Below are 18,023 nucleotides of genomic sequence, written 5' to 3' on the forward strand. Positions count from 1 at the left end.
CTCTGTACTGTTGACATGGCCAAAGAATTTTTTACAGCAAAGGGAATTAATGAAAGAAGTTAGATGGTTTTCTCTTTGGGCATGTGGATGCAAGAGAGACGGAGGGTATGTGAAGTAAGTTGTTTGGGCATGTTTGAGAATTAGTATGTGAGATAAACAAAGTAATGAGGGAAAGGAGAGTTGGGGTCATTGGCGCGTCATTTCAGACTGTATGGATAGTTGTTGTTGGACAACGAGGGTCTGACTGGTTGGATGTCAATTTTTCCCAAGCTAAAATCATGACATACCAAAGTGTTGGCAAGAAATTTAGATATTCATCTGGTCTAGTGCCAAACATGGCAACCAATATTATTTTCCATTTTATAAGGTTTAAGAAGCTTCTAAACTTGCTATTGTTTTGGTCACAAGTATTATTGAAGTGTCAACTTTTAGTTATGAACCAATTGGTAGCCAAATTTTATTGGCATGCTCTGATTTTGGCTTGGCAGAATTGGCATCCAACCAATCAGGTTGTTAGTAAGGCAGGTTAGGTCGAGAAGGAGATGAGTTGTGAGGTGAATTGCAACTGTATGAGGTTTCCTTGCTTCGGGAGCAATGATGTGCAATTGCATTTAGTTTCCAGATGCAAACATGTTAGCAGTTGAAAATTTGTCTTGCACGTCATACCAGTGCCTTGTGTTTTGTGCAAAGTTATGTGATGACACGTTATTTTTCTTGACTCCATTCGAACAGAAGTTACAGACTAGCTACCAAAACGAAACAGTGGGTGAAATCAGCAAGGAACTGAAACGGTCAAAAGTCCACGAAGTCAAGCCAGAGAGACTTCCAAGATTTCAACGTGCACACGTCCTCACTCTTAAATTCACTGTTTGAAGCAGTAAAGGCCAGTTTGCCAGTTAATGTTGTGCGGTTATAAGTTTGTTTCTATAGAGACATCTAATTTTAGATAATTATTTTCATTCAGTGTGCTGTTATAAGCATGATAATGCTGTATGTGATTGAAGACAGAGTATTTAGGAATAGAACATTTCAGGATAGTCTCAATTTTTTATTGAACAAGTAGGGACTTCTACTGAGTCCTACTACCTTGATGATCTTACATTAGAAAATTACAATGGGGCTCCTCACAACATGCTTGCTAGAGACCCACTTGAAGCTTCCCTCAGCATTCTTAGTTTTGCTAGCATCCCAGCTTAATCTGACAGTAAATGTTTTACTCTCCTTCTTCTTGGTGAAATCTAGTTTTGTTGGTGACACAGTCGCCTTAACTTCCTTGGGCATGTCAATCTCAACGGTGTAAGATGACACGGCATCGCCAACATTTGTGACAGTCCGATTCACAACAAGTTTCCCAGCACTTGCCCTTGTTGCAATCGAAGGGTAGTTCAGCTCAGCTTCAGCTAATTTTGTTCCTTTGCTGCAGGCACCCTTCTGATGCGTGATTATCTCGACTTCAGAATCTGTGTAACCAAGGCCACAGAGATACAGAATGTATTGCTCCACATCAGTGTCATAGACCAGGCCTGGATTGATAACTTCTGAAGGGTTAACATGTCCAGCCCCAATAGTGAAATGACCAGCCGGATTTAGTTTCTCATCTAGGATAGGCTTCTTGCCATCATATACGACATAGGCTGTCGTCATGATGGCTGATTTAATCGCTGCAGGTGACCAATCATGATGGGCACTCTTGATAATAGCTGCAATGCCACTAAGGTGAGGTGTAGACATGGATGTTCCAGATAAGGTGTTGAAGACCATATCATGTTCATCAACTCTATTCGGTCCTACTTTGAATGGCCATGCTGCAATAATATTCACTCCGGGTCCGATGATATCAGGCTTCAGAATACCAGGGCTTGCTGTACTAGGCCCCCGAGATGAGAAGAAAGCAACTACAGGAGCTGGAGTGGTTCCCAGAGACGTGCCATTGAAAATGATCGAAGCTGTGGGCTTGTTGGATGTCTGAATGTACTGCCTGACCGCAGCAGCATCTGGGGAGTTCAGATATGATGCTGGTAGGACATGGGCTGCTGCAAAAGTTGTGTAGCCACTATCCTCAGATCCCAGCGCTATCATCCCAGAACCACCACTATCCTTGATAGACCGTCCAATTTCAATTTGAGATCCTTCGAGTTCGCAGGCAACAACTTTTCCGGTGATGTTTTCAGAACCATCAAGTTCAAACATCAGTGGTAAAGAATCAAGACTAGGTGGTTGGTAGGCTGACTCACCAACAAATGAGCGGCCATCCCCTAGCTTCACAATGGCTTTCATTTGCCGGTCCATTGTGCTTGCACCCACCGTCAGGACCCATGGTTCTTCATTGCTTAGTGTGCTGGGAAGAGGACCAGAATTTCCTGCAGAACAACTCACAAATATCCCCTTCTTCATGGCAGAAAAGGATCCAATGGCAATAATGTCTTCATGGAAGGCTTGTGGACGACCACCGAGTGATATCGACAAGATATCAACACCGTCAGCAATAGCAGCTTCCATTCCTGCAAGTATATCGGAGCCATAGCAGCCCTGCTCACTGCACACCTTATACATGGCTAGGTGTGCACGTGGGGCCATGCCAGCCGCCGTACCATTGCCACTACCAAGCACACTTGCACCTTGTACAAACCTGCCGGCAGCTGTGCTAGCAGTGTGTGTTCCATGGCCAACATCATCCACAGGTGCCTCAGGATTCTCTCCACCAATCAAGGACTTTCCACCAATAAGTTTTTTGTTGCAGCGAGCACTTTCAAACTTGCAGGATCCACGCCATTTAGCAGGTGGCGTGGCCATGCCGGCATCATCAAAGGATGTGTGTGCAAAGTCTATGCCAGTGTCGAGGAGCCCAATGATGATTCCCTCACCCATGCCTAAGGTATTCCAAGCCCCTCCATTTGGCCGTAGGCTAAGGAAATCTGGTGAGTGGGTTGTCAAGAGCGGAATAAGGTTGTCTTGGTACACCATAAGGACCCCATCATTGGTCTTGATGTATTCAGCCTCATCTTTTGTGAGATTCACGGCGAACCCAAGAATGGCTTCTCTATAGGTGTGTATGAATGGTGATTGAGGCTTGGATCTAGCCATTCCTGGTGGGAGGAATGATCTATACCAGTCCTCAAGGTTCATGGGGCTCATGTCCATGGAAAAGTTGGGAGGAGGGCGCACACGTACAACATATGCGCACCTGCTAGATCCTTCACAGTTTCCATGGGAGATGGTTTGAGTGATGTGAGATAGGAGGCCTATGAGAACAAGGGAGGTCAACAGGATACTGGAATGCACCTCCATGGATGGAATTTAGAGGACGGATGGAGAAGCTAGGAATTGTGTCTACAGAACTTGGGTGCCGTCCTATTTATAGCCAACTAGGTGAACAAGTAGTTGGAGACCCAAATTAATGGTTCCCGATATATAAATTTTATATCATTATGTATTCCGAGAAAATATAGGGATTTGACTCATTGAATAGTTTCCAATATAATTCATATATATCTTTAGTGTTAGAGATATGGGTGGATTTTTTGTGATATAAAGCATTGAAAGTAGCTAGCTAGCATATTTATTGTTAGAGACACATACAGTTGGGTAGTTTGAAATTACTATGAGAAATTATGGTTGTAGGTAAAGTTTTGTCTTGGTCTTTGAAAAGTTTTGGAAGTGTTGAACTTATTTATTAAATAAGACAAATATAGTTGAGTATTGCTCAGTGAATGCAATAGAACCTTATGTGAATATTTATGGTAGTGAGAAAGTTTAGTTGGCGTTTGATTCTAAAGTGTTGACCAGGTTCTATAAAGTGTAGTTCATATGAGTCTCTAAAATATTATGCGATAGTATCACCTAGGCAATGGGTATGGACCTACCGTTAAAACTAGTTGTGTATTTGTGACTATGGGTAGCAATTTTTATCATTCTACAAATGACTTCGTAATAGACATGCGAATTTATAGTTACGGCTCCAGTTGAGTAGTTCCTTGAAATGCCAAAAAATTTATTGAATCTTTTATTATAGCATAAAGATACAAGTGAGTGTTGTTAATTGAATATTTTAGTGCTTGACATGAATAATTATATGCCCTTGAAAGATAATGTGCGTATCATTATTGATGAAACAAATGTAAAATTTTTTGATATCGCGCAACTGAATAGAGCGGAGGAGAAAATATAGTTTAGTGTAGTTCATATAAGTCCCTAAATATGATGAGAACAATTATCACCTAGACATTGCATATAGTTGGGTTTGGATCTATTGCTACAAGTGTGCATATCTATTGCAAAATGATATTGAAGCTGGCATGTGAATTTATGGTTAGCGTTGTAGTTCACTAGCTACTCCCTCCACCCTACTATATAAGGCGTAACTGCTTTTTACTCAATTTCCATATTATAAGGCGCGCTCTCTCTAGGTACACATACATCAATGCAGTAATACTAGTGTTGAAGAAGAATTAAATACGTTCTTTGATTTTTGAACCAGAGGTGGTTACACCATATATACTGAGATGGAGGGAGTATTTTTGAAATACACAAAAATGTATGGCATAGTAACAGGTAGGTACAATTGAGTGGTTCTCTGAATATTTTAAACTCGATATGAGCAAAAACACCACACAAAAAAAATTAGAGTTCTACACTTATCTCAAATTTTCAAACTATATATGCTTCATATGTTTTCGTACGATGGCCTTTCAATTTGAGAAAAATAAACTTAGCCCTTCAATTGATAACCTTACAATCATTTGGGCTTAGTTGTATAGCAAAACCATTATGAGCATAATTACTTGTCAAGGGCTGATTGTGATCTTCTTCTATAAATAATTAGAAATTACTGTGATATTTATAAGTGAAGATGGAAGCAAGTGGGTTCTATCTATTTAATTATGTAGAATCCCATGTGGATAGAAGAGACATTAGAAGAGATTTAGTTTGACTTCATTGTGAAGATAGAATTAGTGTGAATATTGATGATTTTAGATGGGAGTTGGCCCTCTTCTATAGCTGCCTTTGAAATTACTATGAGAAGTTATGGTTGGAGGTAAAACAATGGCTGACTCTTTCACAAGATTTACAATAGTTTATTATATACGACAAATGTGGTTGAGTCTTCCTCAATAACTTCAATAGAAGCTTTCGTAAATATCTATGATGGTAGAAAAGATTAGTTGAGTGTCATTTACTCAATCCTTGAAAACATGATGTAAGGTATTACATCCTACAAAAGATTTAGATGTGCATAGTATTTTTTATAAAACTAATGTAAAACTTTTAAACTATGTGTTTGATTTGTTGTCGTTCTTGCTATTGTTGTTGCAGGAGAAGCTTTGAAATTTATGGTAGAATTTTGTGGAGCAAGTACTACTCGGTTTTGATTCTAGAAAGAAAGACTTGCACCTTTGATGATCACCTTATAATCTTTTGGGTTTGGTTGTACAACAAAAACCATTGAGCATTAATTCATAGGGGTCATTCGTAAATAAAAAATAACCATGGTATTTATTAGTGAAGACAAATAAGTGAATTCAATGCAATTGATTACATGGAACCATATAAAGATAGATGCCACACTAGAAGATATTTTGCTTTATTTTTTATGTAGATAAAAGTAGCATGAATTTTGATGATTTTAGTTGGGAGTTGGCCCTTTTGTTTTATTGTGTTTTAAATGACTATGAGCAGTTATGGTTGGAGGTTAAATAGTATCCGGTTCTTGGAAATAGTTACAATAATTTACTACAACAGTCAAATATGGTTGAGTATTGCTCAATGACTACAATAGAATCTTACACAATATTCATGATGGTGGAAAAGTTTCATTGGATTTGATTCTATGGTTAAAATTTGAACGAAGTGTAGTGACATGGTATTTGTTGACTTGGCTCTATGAACTAGCTTTTGATTAATCCAAGAACCCATAAATATATGTTCCAATTTGTGGTCTCTAACACAAATACATGTTATGCAACTACATAGAGCTGCAAAACAAATATAGAATTGTGTAGTTCATATAAGTCCCAAAAATTTGATGTAATCACCAAAACATGACATAGTTGGGTTTGGATTTATTTCTAAAAGAGGCACAAGAGTTTGTAGTTATTTTGTAGTTTATAAACTCTTTTAGATACCCAAAGATTCATGGGATAATTTATTGCAACAGGTAGATATAGTTGAGTGTTGTTCATCAAATATTTTAAAAATTTATGTGGGCAAAATCACCATACAATAGATTCATGTGTCGGTGTTTTACCGTCGGGTTCTCTGAGGGGTATCCCGATGAGAGTGGTTATGAGTAGGGATTCGCCGAGATCAGAACGCGATGGTGCAAGGAACACAAGGATTTAGACAGGTTCGGGCTGCCGGAGCGTAATACCCTACGTCCTGTATGGTGGTTTGTATTCCCTCATGTATTGTTCGATGTTTTGGAGGGGTCCCTGCGCGCCCTTATATATTTTGGGGGGACAGGGTTACATGGAAAGTCCTAGCCTAGTACGTTTAGAGTCCTACTCCGAGTAGGTCGGGTAGTTTCCTTGTACGTAGGCTTGTTCTACTGTTGTACGAGTAGTTACAGTTAGGGATAAGATGTACCCATGCAATACTCCCTACTCTAGAATATTCCATGCCCGTGAGCAGTCTTGCTGCCCCGGGCCTGACAAGCCCCCGAGCTCTTCGTAGTCGAGTCCTGCAGGCATTGAGTACTTCTGAAGATGCCCATCGAGTGCTTTCGATTGCTTCTGGAATCCATTGCTCAGGTTTGGAGTCCTTTGAATGCCTCGAGTAGTCTTTCGAGTACTGCCCTAGCTGCGTCGAGGCTGTGAGGTGCTCAAGCCCCAATTTTCTCCTTCTGATATGGTGCGCGATGTACTCACGCTCCATATGGTGTAGCCCCCGAGCCTTAGGTTGAACCGATGGATCAGGCTGAGGGTCATTTCTGTTTTCAGGTTTGTTTTTTGAAAAAGTTTGCCATTTATGACACTTGTCTCGCAGCCCCCGAGCCTTGACTTGAAATCCTTCGATTTAGGGTTAAGGTTCTTAAACCGAGGCATTTTTTGTGACCTTTGGTTTTCTTGATATTTTCAGAAATGCCACTATCATGATTATTTAAATGGCGGAGATCCGATCTGTGTTTTCATTTGCTCTTGTCCCCGGTCGTTTCTTTAGTCTTCTTTGTTGGGCTTCGGGTTTTGCCTTCCTTTGATTCCCAGCCCCCGACCGTATGCGTGAGAAGAGGCTCGTGACCTTCCGGATGGCGCCGAAGAAGTCTAAGCGCCAGAGATCCGAGAGGGAGGCAACGATTGCGGATGGTTGGAGGAAAAGTAAGTTGTCAGAATCCACGATCTCATCCCTTGTAGGTCGTCGACTTCTTCGTCCTCGGTCTGTTGTTCAGTGGTTTCCGGCTGAGGGACACGATAGACCATATGATAGGGTTGCAGAAACTGTTATGTTCAAGTCTTTTGTCGAATGCTGATTGGGGATTCCCGTCTGCGACTTCTTGCGGGGTCTCCTCTTTTTCTGGGGGATCCAGCTTCATCATTTGACTCCAACTTCCATTCTCCATACTTCTATTTTTGTTCATTTGTGCGAGGCTTTTCTTGGAATCTACCCGCACATTGATTTGTTCAAGAGTCTGTTCTTCATGAACCCCTATCCGAATTTTTCGAATATTACCACGGTTGGTGGGCTAATCTTGAGCTTCGATCTAAGATGGTGGGGAAGTATATTTCGTATACTCCTCGTCGTCAGATTGGTGACTGGAGGCCTGGTTGGTTTTATATAGACAATCATGCGCCATCGCTGCCAGACAGAGTTCCTGGCCCGCCCAAGCACTGTCATGAATGGTTCCATCATGGATATATCCAAGTTCAGGAGGAAGAGCTATTGCAACGGATTGCTGTTCTGAAGGATAAGGGGGTGACTGGTGCGATGGTTGCTTTTTCTTGGCTTGGAAGACAAATTCAGTCTTTGCAGAAGCGCTGCCATGCTGGGTTCGAATATTCTGGCTTAGATGACCCCTCTCGATTTTCCTTGGAAGTGATTCATCCGAATGAGGCTATGGCGATTCTGAATGACCTTTTTGAGGGAGTCAACTCCGTGCCGGAGCTCCCTAAGTTATATCGTCGTAAGCACCCACCGAATCCGGTAACTTTCTGATTCTTCGAGTAGTTTTTCGGAAATTGTCTTGCCGATTTGTCCTTTTGTGTTTGTCACTCACAATTGCTTTTGCTTATAGAATGATGTGCTTGTGTTCTGGAGTGATGCTCCGCTGCCTGAAGTGCCTTGTCCACCTCACCAAACTCCAAGTGTCTATCGACCCTTTGTTTATTCTCATCCGGAGTCAGTTGAGTTCGATAGATTATCGGGTGATGATTCTGATGGTGGTGCTGCCCTTGCAGAAGATGTGAAGGGTAAGGCGGTCGGGTCTCTGGTTTGGGGCGAGAATCCTGAGGCTGAAGTTGGCACTAGTTGTCCTAAAAAACCGAGGACAGCTGTGCGGAAGAGGAGGGCTAGTGGCGATGTCAGGTAGCTCGTCGAGTGGTTTTTATCCCGTTCTGAGCTGACTGTCTGATGTCCTTGCTTTTTGTCTGTAGCCCTGGTCCTGTGCTCAAGCAAAGGCGAGTGGTGGAGGGGGGGCTCCTCCTGCTGCCATTCCTGATATGGTGGAGTCGTCAAGGAGGGCTGGTGGGGAGGGATCGCAGCCTTCGGGGGAGGTCCCTGTTGGTGAGCCCATCATACCTCCTTACAATGGTTCGAAGGTTATTCCATTTGCTCGACTGCTTCACGAGGATTGGACAGCAGGTGCTTCGCCAGGAGTTGACGAGGAGTCGAGTGATAGTCCCCTGGAGGAGATTAGGGCATCTTCTCCTCCTTTTGAGTATTATCGTGGCGAGCAGCTTGAGGATGATCCGCAGTTGACGGCAGAGAACATGAAGAAGTTGCAGGCCGTTGTGCGGGAATTCACCAAGTTTTCTGTAGTGAATACTATCGTCGAGTACTTTTTCCTTTTGTGGAATTGTCTGTATATTGACTGTGTTTTTGTAGCAAATGGCCAATCGGTCATATTTGAAGTCTCAGAAGCTGAAAGCGACTGAAGCGGATCGCCAGAAGATCGCTCTGCTGGAGGCAGAGAATGCTGCTTTGAAGAAGGACAAAGCCGTGCTCGAGCAGAGGGTCAGGATGCTGAAGGAGGTGATCTAGAAGAATCGAGGTGACCTCTTGTCCTGGGTTCGGATGCTTTCCTTTTTGACTGTACAGGTGCTTATGACTTTTTGTTGTTGCTGCGGACGGTGCTAAGGAACACCAGAAGGAGTTGCAAGAGCTTCGGGTGGCGACGCAGACTGTTGTCGAGTCCGTAGGTTCTGCCGGAGAGTCTGATGGCAGTTTGGCTGCCCGGTTGCAGAAAGTTCCATAGAAGTTTGCCAAGTACTTGGTTGAAGCTTCTAGGAATTGTGTAGCACAGGCTCTTGGTCTTGTCAAATCTTACTGGCCTTGGGCCAAGATAGGTATTCTTGGCGATGGCATGTGTTCGACTTGTGACCATGGCCAATTTGCCAAATTTGTAGAGGAGGCTGAACCTGTGGCCGACCAGATTGTAAAGCTGATAGACCAGTAGGATGTACTGTATCTTCTTTTTGCCATGTAGATATGACGAGTTGACGAGTTCTTTTTGTAGGAGCTTTTCTTGATTGTCCATCTTGTGTGGGTGTAGAGATTGTGTCTCTTCCATCTTGTGGACGAGTAGCTCTCTTCTCTTTTTAGGTCAAGTACCGTAGTAGTCGATTAATTCACATCTCGTGGACGATCAGGTCCTTTTAGAAGATAGGGAACATGTCCCATCCGAGGATCGAGTACCGAGGTAGTCGAAGTAGTTGTCGTCTCATGGACGAGTTAGTTTTTGTGGAGTCATGACTCCTGGTGGTTGTAGAGAACTTATCTCTAGGGCCGCAAGGAACGTGGCCCTTAGCCCCGACTACTCGATTCGCCGTGCCTTTGACTTTGAGTGAGCAAAGAAAGGTTGGTATTCGAGGTAGTCTATGGAGTTACGACTCCTGAAGAAGGTAGAGAACTTGTCTCTAGGACCACAAGGCTCATGGCCCTTAGTCCCGACTACTCGATTCGCCGTGCCTTTGACTTTGAGTGAATAAAGAAAGGTTGGTATTCGAGGTAGTCGATGGAGTTACGACTCCTGAAGAGGTTAGAGAACTTGTCTCTAGGGCCGCAAGGCTCATGGCCCTTAGCCCCGACTACTCGATTCGCCGTGCCTTTGACTTTGAGTGAACAAAGAAAGGTTGGTATTCGAGGTAGTCGATGGAGTTACGACTCCTGAAGAGGGTAGAGAACTTGTCTCTAGGGCCGCAAGGCACATGGCCCTTAGCCCCAACTACTCGATTCGCCGTGCCTTTGACTTTGAGTGAACAAAGAAAGGTTGGTATTCGAAGTAGCCAATGGAGTTACGACTTCTAAAGAGGGTAGAGAACTTGTCTCTAGGGCCGCAAGGCACATCGCCCTTAGCACCGACTACTCGATTTGCCGTGCCTTTGACTTTGAGTGAACACAAAAAGGTTGGTATTCGAGGTATTCGATGGAGTTATGACTCCTGAAGAGAGTAGAGAACTTGTCTCTAGGGCCGCAAGGCTCATGGTCCTTAGCCCCGACTACTCGATTCGACGTGCCTTTGACTTTGAGTGAACAAAGAAAGGTTAGTATTCGAGGCAGTCGATGGAGTTACGACTCCTGAAGAGGGTAGAGAACTTGTCTCTATGGCCGCAAGGCACATGGCCCTTAGCCCCGACTACTCGATTCGCCATGCCTTTGACTTTGAGTGAACAAAGAAAGGTTGGTATTCGAGGTAGCCAATGGAGTTACGACTCCTGAAGCTGTCTTGGGTGCTTGAATTGAACTCCGAAGGACCATGTTTCTTTATTGAAATTTGAAATCCGGGAGGTAGCCTCTGACAGCTTAAGGGTAGAACTTCTGAAGATGTTTAATGTTCCAAGAGTTGGGGACTTCTAGTCCGTCCGCGTAGATCAGTCGATAGGATCCTGGTCCTGTGACTTTGGTGACGATGAAAGGTCCTTCCCATCTTGAGTTGAGTTTGTGGAGGCCTGTCTCATCTTGGATTCTGCGGAGGACCATGTCTTCGACGTTGAAAGATCTTGATTGGATGTTGCGATCGTGATATCTTCGCATGTTTTGGAGATATCGGGTTGATCGGAACAGTGCATTGCATCTCATCTCATCGAGTGAGTCCAGTTCTAGCTGTTGGCTTCCATCGGCTTCTGCTGAGTCATACATCTCTAGTCGAGGTGACTTCCACATGATATCTGCCGGCAGTATTGCTTCGGAGCCATATACTAGGAAGAAAGGTGTTTAACCAGTGGCTTCGCTAGGTTGGGTGCATAGCCCCCAGATTACCATTGGTAGTTCTGCTAGCCATTTGCCTCCTTTCTTGCTAGTAGAATCAAAGATTCTTTTCTTTAAGCTATCAATTATCAGTCCGTTGATGCATTCCACTTGGCCGTTGGCTCTTGGGTGTGCAACGGATACGTACTTGATCTCAATGCTGGAGTTCTCGCAGTAATCCTAAAATTGTTACGAAGTGAAGTTTGATCCTAGATCAGTTATGATCGTATTTGGGAAACCAAATCTGTGGAGGATTTCACTTATGAACTCAACTGCTCGATCTGATGATAATTTCTTGATTGGCTTGACTTCAATCCATTTAGTAAACTTGTCGACTGCCACCAATACGTGTGTGAAACCTCCGGGTGCTGTTGGAAGTGGTCCTATCATGTCAAGGCTCCAACAGGCGAACGGCCAGGACGAAGGTATGGTGATTAAGTTGTGAGTAGGCAAGTGACTTTGTTTGGCAAAGTACTGGCATCCTGGACATCATTTGACGAGTAGCTCTGCGTCTGATAATGCTGTTGGCCAGTAGAAACCTAATCTGAAGACTTTGCCAACTAGGGTGCGAGAAGCTGCATGGTTTCCGCATGTGCCTTTATGAGCTTCTTGTAGGATATCTTTTCCTTCTTCAGTTGTGACACATTTCATGAGGATTCCTGATCCCGCACCTCGTTTGTAAAGTTTGTTGTCAACGAGGACATAGTTCTTGCTGCGACGCATGATGCGTACTGCTTCTGTATCGTCTTTCTTGACTCCTGGTGGGAGTACCTTGTCCTTGATGTAATTGATAAACGCCATGCGCCAATCGGTTTCAATCATCATTACCTCTCGACTCGTTTCCCGAGGAATTGAGTCGAGTTCCATTGGGGTGGAGGTATTGATTGAGGGGTAATGAAGCTCATGGACGAAAATTCCTGGGGGAACCTCTGCTCGGTCAGATCCGAGTTTGGAAAGGATATCTGCTGCCACATTGTTGTCGTGGACGATGTGGTGGATTTCCAATCCTGAAAATTTGTTTTCAAGTTTCCTGATTTCTGCGACGTAGGCATCCATGGTTTTTTTTGTTGATATCCCATTCCTTGTTCACTTGTTGGACCACAAGGAGGGAGTCCCCGTAGACGAGTAGTCGCTTGATGCCGAGTGAGATGGCCAGTCGGAGGCCATGTAGGAGAGCTTCATATTCTGCTTCGTTGTTGGATACTTTGAAGAGAATTTGAAAAACATACTTGAGTTGCTCGCCTTTTGGAGAGATGAAAAAGACGGTAGCTCCTCCTCCAACCAATTTCAGAGAGCCGTCAAAGTACATGGTCCAGTGATCTGATATGGATAGTGGGGTAGGTACTTGGTTTTCTCTCCATTTAGCCATGAAGTCGACTAGAGCCTGGGACTTGATTGCTGTTCTTGGTGTGAATTTTAGTTCGAGAGCCCCTAGTTCGACTGCCCACTTTGAGATGCGACCAGTCGCATCTCGGTTGTGTAAGATATCTCCCAGTGGGAAATCTGTGACGACTGATATCTTGTACTCGTCGAAGTAATGTCGCAGCTTTCTTGATGTGATCAGTATTGCATAGAGTAGTTTCTAAATTGGAGGGTATCTCAACTTTGATTCAGAATGTACTTTGCTTATGAAGTAAACTAGTCTTTGGACACCGTAGGCGTGGCCTTCTTCTTTTCGTTCTACCACAATTACTGTGCTGACAACATGTGTGGTAGCTGCGATGTAAAGGAGCATCTCTTCTCCCGGCATTGGAGCCATTAAGATAGTAGGTGACTGGAGGTGCTCTTTCAGGTCTTCGAGTGCCTGGGCTGCCTCTTGGGACCATTTGAACTTGTCTTGTTTCTTTAGTAGTTTAAAGAAAGGGAGTCCTCTTTCGCTGAGTCTCGATAGAAATCTATTTAGGGCAGCCATGCACCCAGTGAGCTTCTGAACGTCTTTGATAGAGGTCGGAGTCTCCATGTTCATGATGGCGTTGATCTTTTCTGGATTTTTTTCAATTCCTCTGTGGCTGACAATGAAGCCGAGTAGTTTTCCAGACGGTACGCCAAAAATACATTTAGTTGGATTCAATTTCCTCCTGAAGCTTCGCAAATTGTTGAAGGTTTCTTTCAGGTCAGGGATAAAGGAATCGAATTCCTTTGTTTTTACGACCACGTCATCGACATAGGCCTCCACGTTGCGATGGAGCTGGTTGATGAAGCATAACTGTATGGCACGCTGATATGATGCACCAGCGTTCTTCAGTCTGAAGGACATGGTCATGTAAGCGTATGCGCCAAATGGAGTGAAGAATGCAGTTTTGATCTGGTCTTCTTCCTTGAGAGCTATCTGATGATAGCCCGAGTAGCAATCCAGGAAGGATAGTAGTACGCATCTGGCCGTCGAGTCGATGACTTGATCGATGCGAGGGAGCCCGAAGGGATCCTTTGGGCAGTGCTTGTTGAGGTCTGTGTAGTCGACGCACATCCTCCACTCGTTGTTGTTCTTTTTGAGGACGATTACTGGATTCGCCAGCCACTCGGGGTGGTAAACTTCTTTGATGATGTGGCAGAACCGCCAAAATTAATCCGATTTAAGTGTGATAACCATCACTATTACTGCTGAAATGGTTAACACGCACGTCAAACGGAGAAATTTGATAGTCTGTCGGGTAAAATCCCGATAACACCATTGTATTTCGGATCGAAATAACATACCTCACTCGAAAGTGAGCCCAGAGATTACAATACAAACTTCAATAGTAAAAGTTATTGCAAACTGAGTTTGAGGATTCAAATAGGTACCTTAGAATTTGAAAGTAGATAAGTTCTTCAGAGTTTATAAAAAGCGGAAAGAAAATGATAACTAGCGTCGATATATGACATCATGATGAAGCCCGTACATGACGTCAATCTCACCAAGTATTCCCAAGATTTCCTGAAAATAAAGTCAAAAGCAAGACTGAGTATACTAATACTCAGCAAGGCTTACCCGACTAAGGGTATAACATCCCTTTAACTAGACATGCAAGGTTTGTGAAGGCACTGGGGTTTATTTTGCTGAAAAGCAATAAAGAGTAGGTCCTTAATTTGAAATTTTAGCTTTCAAGTTCTAGTTTCATTAACCATTCTAGATTTGTACCTATTTATATAAATATTTAGAGAAATTATTTGCATCCAACAAGATTAACCATCGTCTTTGTTCCACTTTTTACTCTATGTGGCAAAGAGGTTAAGCAGGCTCAATATCCGTGAGCGGCGGAACAGTTCGAACCGAATTTCAATCCTTGCAAGGTAAACCTAACACACACGCTTGGAGCACTGTTGAGTCACCCCAAAGCAACTGTTTGCCTTTCTTACCGGTTCGTGGATCAGGGCCACTCTCCCTGACTATAGGGCACCAACCTCGTCCCTCATAGTCGTAGTTGTAGCGTTACATTGTTTACTAGGGAACCAACCTCGTCCCACATCCATTTTATTCATCCTATCCCTAAGAGAGAGTGGGGTAAAGTCCACTTGCCGGGCCAATTGGTTACTAGGTGTTGACGCTCACTAACGACCATTTTCAGGCGTCAACTTGATCAGAAAATCATGAGAGTTTGCATTTGTTACACGTACTTATATTCAATAAAGTCCCTAAACAACACTTTACCTTCTAGAATATGCAAGTTGTGTTTTTGAGTTAATATGCTGGTTGCAAGCACACTTTGGCCCCGCAAAAAATCACAGAAAATATCAGAGTACCGATTCAGGCTCAAATGGACCAAGTGTAGCCCAAGAACCGAAGCAAAACAAGTCAAGACAGGCCAACCCCAGTGTGGATCAGACAAGGAGGCCCAGACAAGCCCAACCCCCAGCAGTTGGGGGCGGTTGGCGGCCAGGGCAGGCCGGCCGACCTATAGGTCGGCCGACCAGGCCCATGGGCCCCACCGCCTCAAATTTGCCACGTGGCACCTCCCTGTTGCTCCTTTAGGTCGATTTAGGGTGCTGCGGCCGGTGGCTCCCTCCTATAAATACAAGGGAGGGGGTAGAGAATAGGACACACACACACACCACACACCTCACTTCACTCACCTCTCAAGTTCCTTCTTGCATAGTCTTTAGGCTTAGTGGAGTTTATGAGAAGTCTAGGAGTCATCGAGTCGCTGGAATTGCTCGAGAGTCTGGTATGGGTTTATCTCTAGCTCTCTCTTGTAATATTCGGTCGTTTGTAATAGAATTAGACTATGGTTACCGATATCTGCTTGAAGTATATTCTGAGTTATCAAGTATATGCTTCCTGTCATGGTTGCGTTATCATTCTATGCTTGCATTGTATGATCGTCCTGTGCTGGAGATGGTTAGTCTTTTGTTGTTAGAACTCTATCAACTGCTCCAGTATTTGTATGATTGCTCTAGTGTGATGTCTGTCCATCCGGAGGGTGGGGGCTCCGCGCGGGACACTAGAGCATCCCTTACTAGTGTAGACATGGTGTCTAGATTAGCTAAAAGTTGCTGGATGTCAACTATACCCACGGTTTGTAGAGGTAGCCGGCAGGTGGTGACAGCCCTGTCCGAGCCTTTTAGTAATCCTCCACGTTCGGTATGGGGGGTAGGAGGTACATAAAGTCGCCGGGGTGTACGGGCTCCTCCCGTCGCTTCGATAGCGATCTCCCTATTGTGTAGTTTAATCTCTGACGAGCTAACTAATGAGAAAGTGTAGATATAGCTAGCCTAGCACAGCTAACTCGAGCTCTAACTTTTATCTTGCTCCCGGCCTAAAGTAATCTTTATCTTTTATTTATCCGAGAGGGTAGTTTGTGTGTGTGTCACACTACCTCCTACCATGTTATTATCTTACCCCTGTTTATGCATGAGAATATCCAATCTAGATGGAGTTCACCCACTAATCTATATATTCTCTCACTCACCGCCTTCCCTGCGGAAATATAAATGACACCCCGGTATACTCCCGGGTAAAATACTACAACGGTATTCCGTGCACTTGCGGATTTATTCGCGTTCATGAAATACTACCACCCCAACTTGGCGTCTGCGGGCGTCATCGCCAGGTGACATTGGTAGGCGCCAACAAGCATTTTTGGCACCGTTGCCGGGGAAGGCACAGAGTGGAATATATAGATAAAAGTTGTGAACAAAATCGAAATTGGTATTCGCTTGCTAAACAGGCTAACTTGGCTTTGTTTTCTTGTCTTTGTTGATATGAAAATAGGGTAGTGTATGACCGGTTTCGATCTGCCGCAAAACTTTCATTCCGATCCAGAGTCACATTTGAGAAGAGTTCAATCTCGTATCATACCTCCTCAGATCTCACTCTCGGCAGTCGATCCAGTCATCGCATCATCGTTAGCTCCTAGAGCTAAGGCCCAGAAGACACTCCATGATTACTCTGCTCCGTCTGCTAACCAGGTCCCTACCGGGCCCGAGGTTAACACCGGAGGAGAAAATTTCGAGATCAAGATGGGTCTCATTACGATGGTGCAGGCCAGCCCATTCTGTGGCAAGGCCAATGAGGATGCCAACGCTCATCTCCAGTAGTTCCTGGAACTCTGCAGTACTTTTGTTATCAAGGGTGTATCACAAGATGCAATCTGGCTCCGTCTGTTTCCGTTCTCTCTCTTGGGGAGAGCGAAGCAATGGTTTTACGCTAACAAGACTGTTGTGGATACTTGGGACAAATGTTCCAAGGCGTTCCTCTCGAAGTTCTTCCCGACGGGCAAAACCAATGCTCTTCATGGTCGGATTTCGAACTTCTAGCAGGCATCAAATGAGTCAATTCTGGAAGCTTGGGAGAGGCTTCAGGAGTACATTCTAGCATGTCCGCACCATGGAATGGATAATTGACTCATTCTATAGAACTTCTACAACGGGTTGACACAGTCATCCCGTGATCATGTAGATGCCGCTGCGGGTGGAGCTTTCTTCTCGCTGACCACTGAAAGAGCTACATCATTGATCGAGAAGATGGTTTCCAACCAAGGTTGGAGCGATGATCGCCTCCAACCGCGCCAGCGAGGTATGCACTCCGTCAAGGAGACTGACATGCTCGCTATGAAGATTGATCTCCTCCTCAAGAAATTTGAGGACTATTCCCAAGATAAGGCTCAATTGCAAACACTTCAAGCCTTGGAGACTCGCATGACGTGCGAGGTCTGCGGGAATGTTGGACATTCGGGAGATAATTGCCCAGAAACCCAAGAAGAAGCTCTATTCCTCAATGGCAGCAATGGGTTTCGTCCACAAGGATGTCAGGGGTGGAATCAACCACGCCCATACTACCAAGGAGGTAATGGGAATTCGAATTCTTTTAGTCCTAACCAGCCTACCTTGAGAGATCTTGTCTACGGCCAAGCGAAGATCAATGAGTCCCTTCAGAAGAAGTTGGCCGCTATGGACAAATATATGGAGACTATCCATGCCAAGATGGACGGATTCTCCACAATTATGAAGAACCAGCTGAGTTTCAACAAGGCGCTAGAAACTCAATTGGCTCAACTAGCTGTTGCTACACCTGCTGCTGAATTAGGGAAGATTCCAAGGCAACCCAAATCAACTCTAGAGAGTGTAAATGTCATCAATGCTATGTGGAAAGAGCCCCTTAGCAGGACACCCCTCAGCTACGTAGAGAAGCTCACATGCCCAAGAAGAGG

General features: G+C 44.2%; 1 protein-coding gene and 1 non-coding gene across 2 annotated transcripts; both read right to left on the minus strand.

The window, feature by feature from the left end:
* Window positions 1–1,012: 1,012 nt before the first annotated feature.
* LOC120699419 (subtilisin-like protease 3) lies at window positions 1,013–3,309 on the minus strand. The gene has a single exon (XM_039983405.1). The coding sequence runs from the start codon at window positions 3,286–3,288 to the stop codon at window positions 1,102–1,104; it is 2,187 nt and encodes a 728-aa protein (XP_039839339.1). The 5' UTR covers window positions 3,289–3,309; the 3' UTR covers window positions 1,013–1,101.
* A 13,791-nt stretch (window positions 3,310–17,100) lies between these two features.
* On the minus strand, window positions 17,101–17,207 carry LOC120701725. The gene has a single exon (XR_005686280.1). It is a non-coding gene; the product is annotated as a small nucleolar RNA R71 (small nucleolar RNA).
* Between the last annotated feature and the right edge of the window lie 816 nt (window positions 17,208–18,023).

This window comes from Panicum virgatum, chromosome 3K (genome assembly GCF_016808335.1).
Source record: "Panicum virgatum strain AP13 chromosome 3K, P.virgatum_v5, whole genome shotgun sequence".
Taxonomy (NCBI): domain Eukaryota; kingdom Viridiplantae; phylum Streptophyta; class Magnoliopsida; order Poales; family Poaceae; genus Panicum; species Panicum virgatum.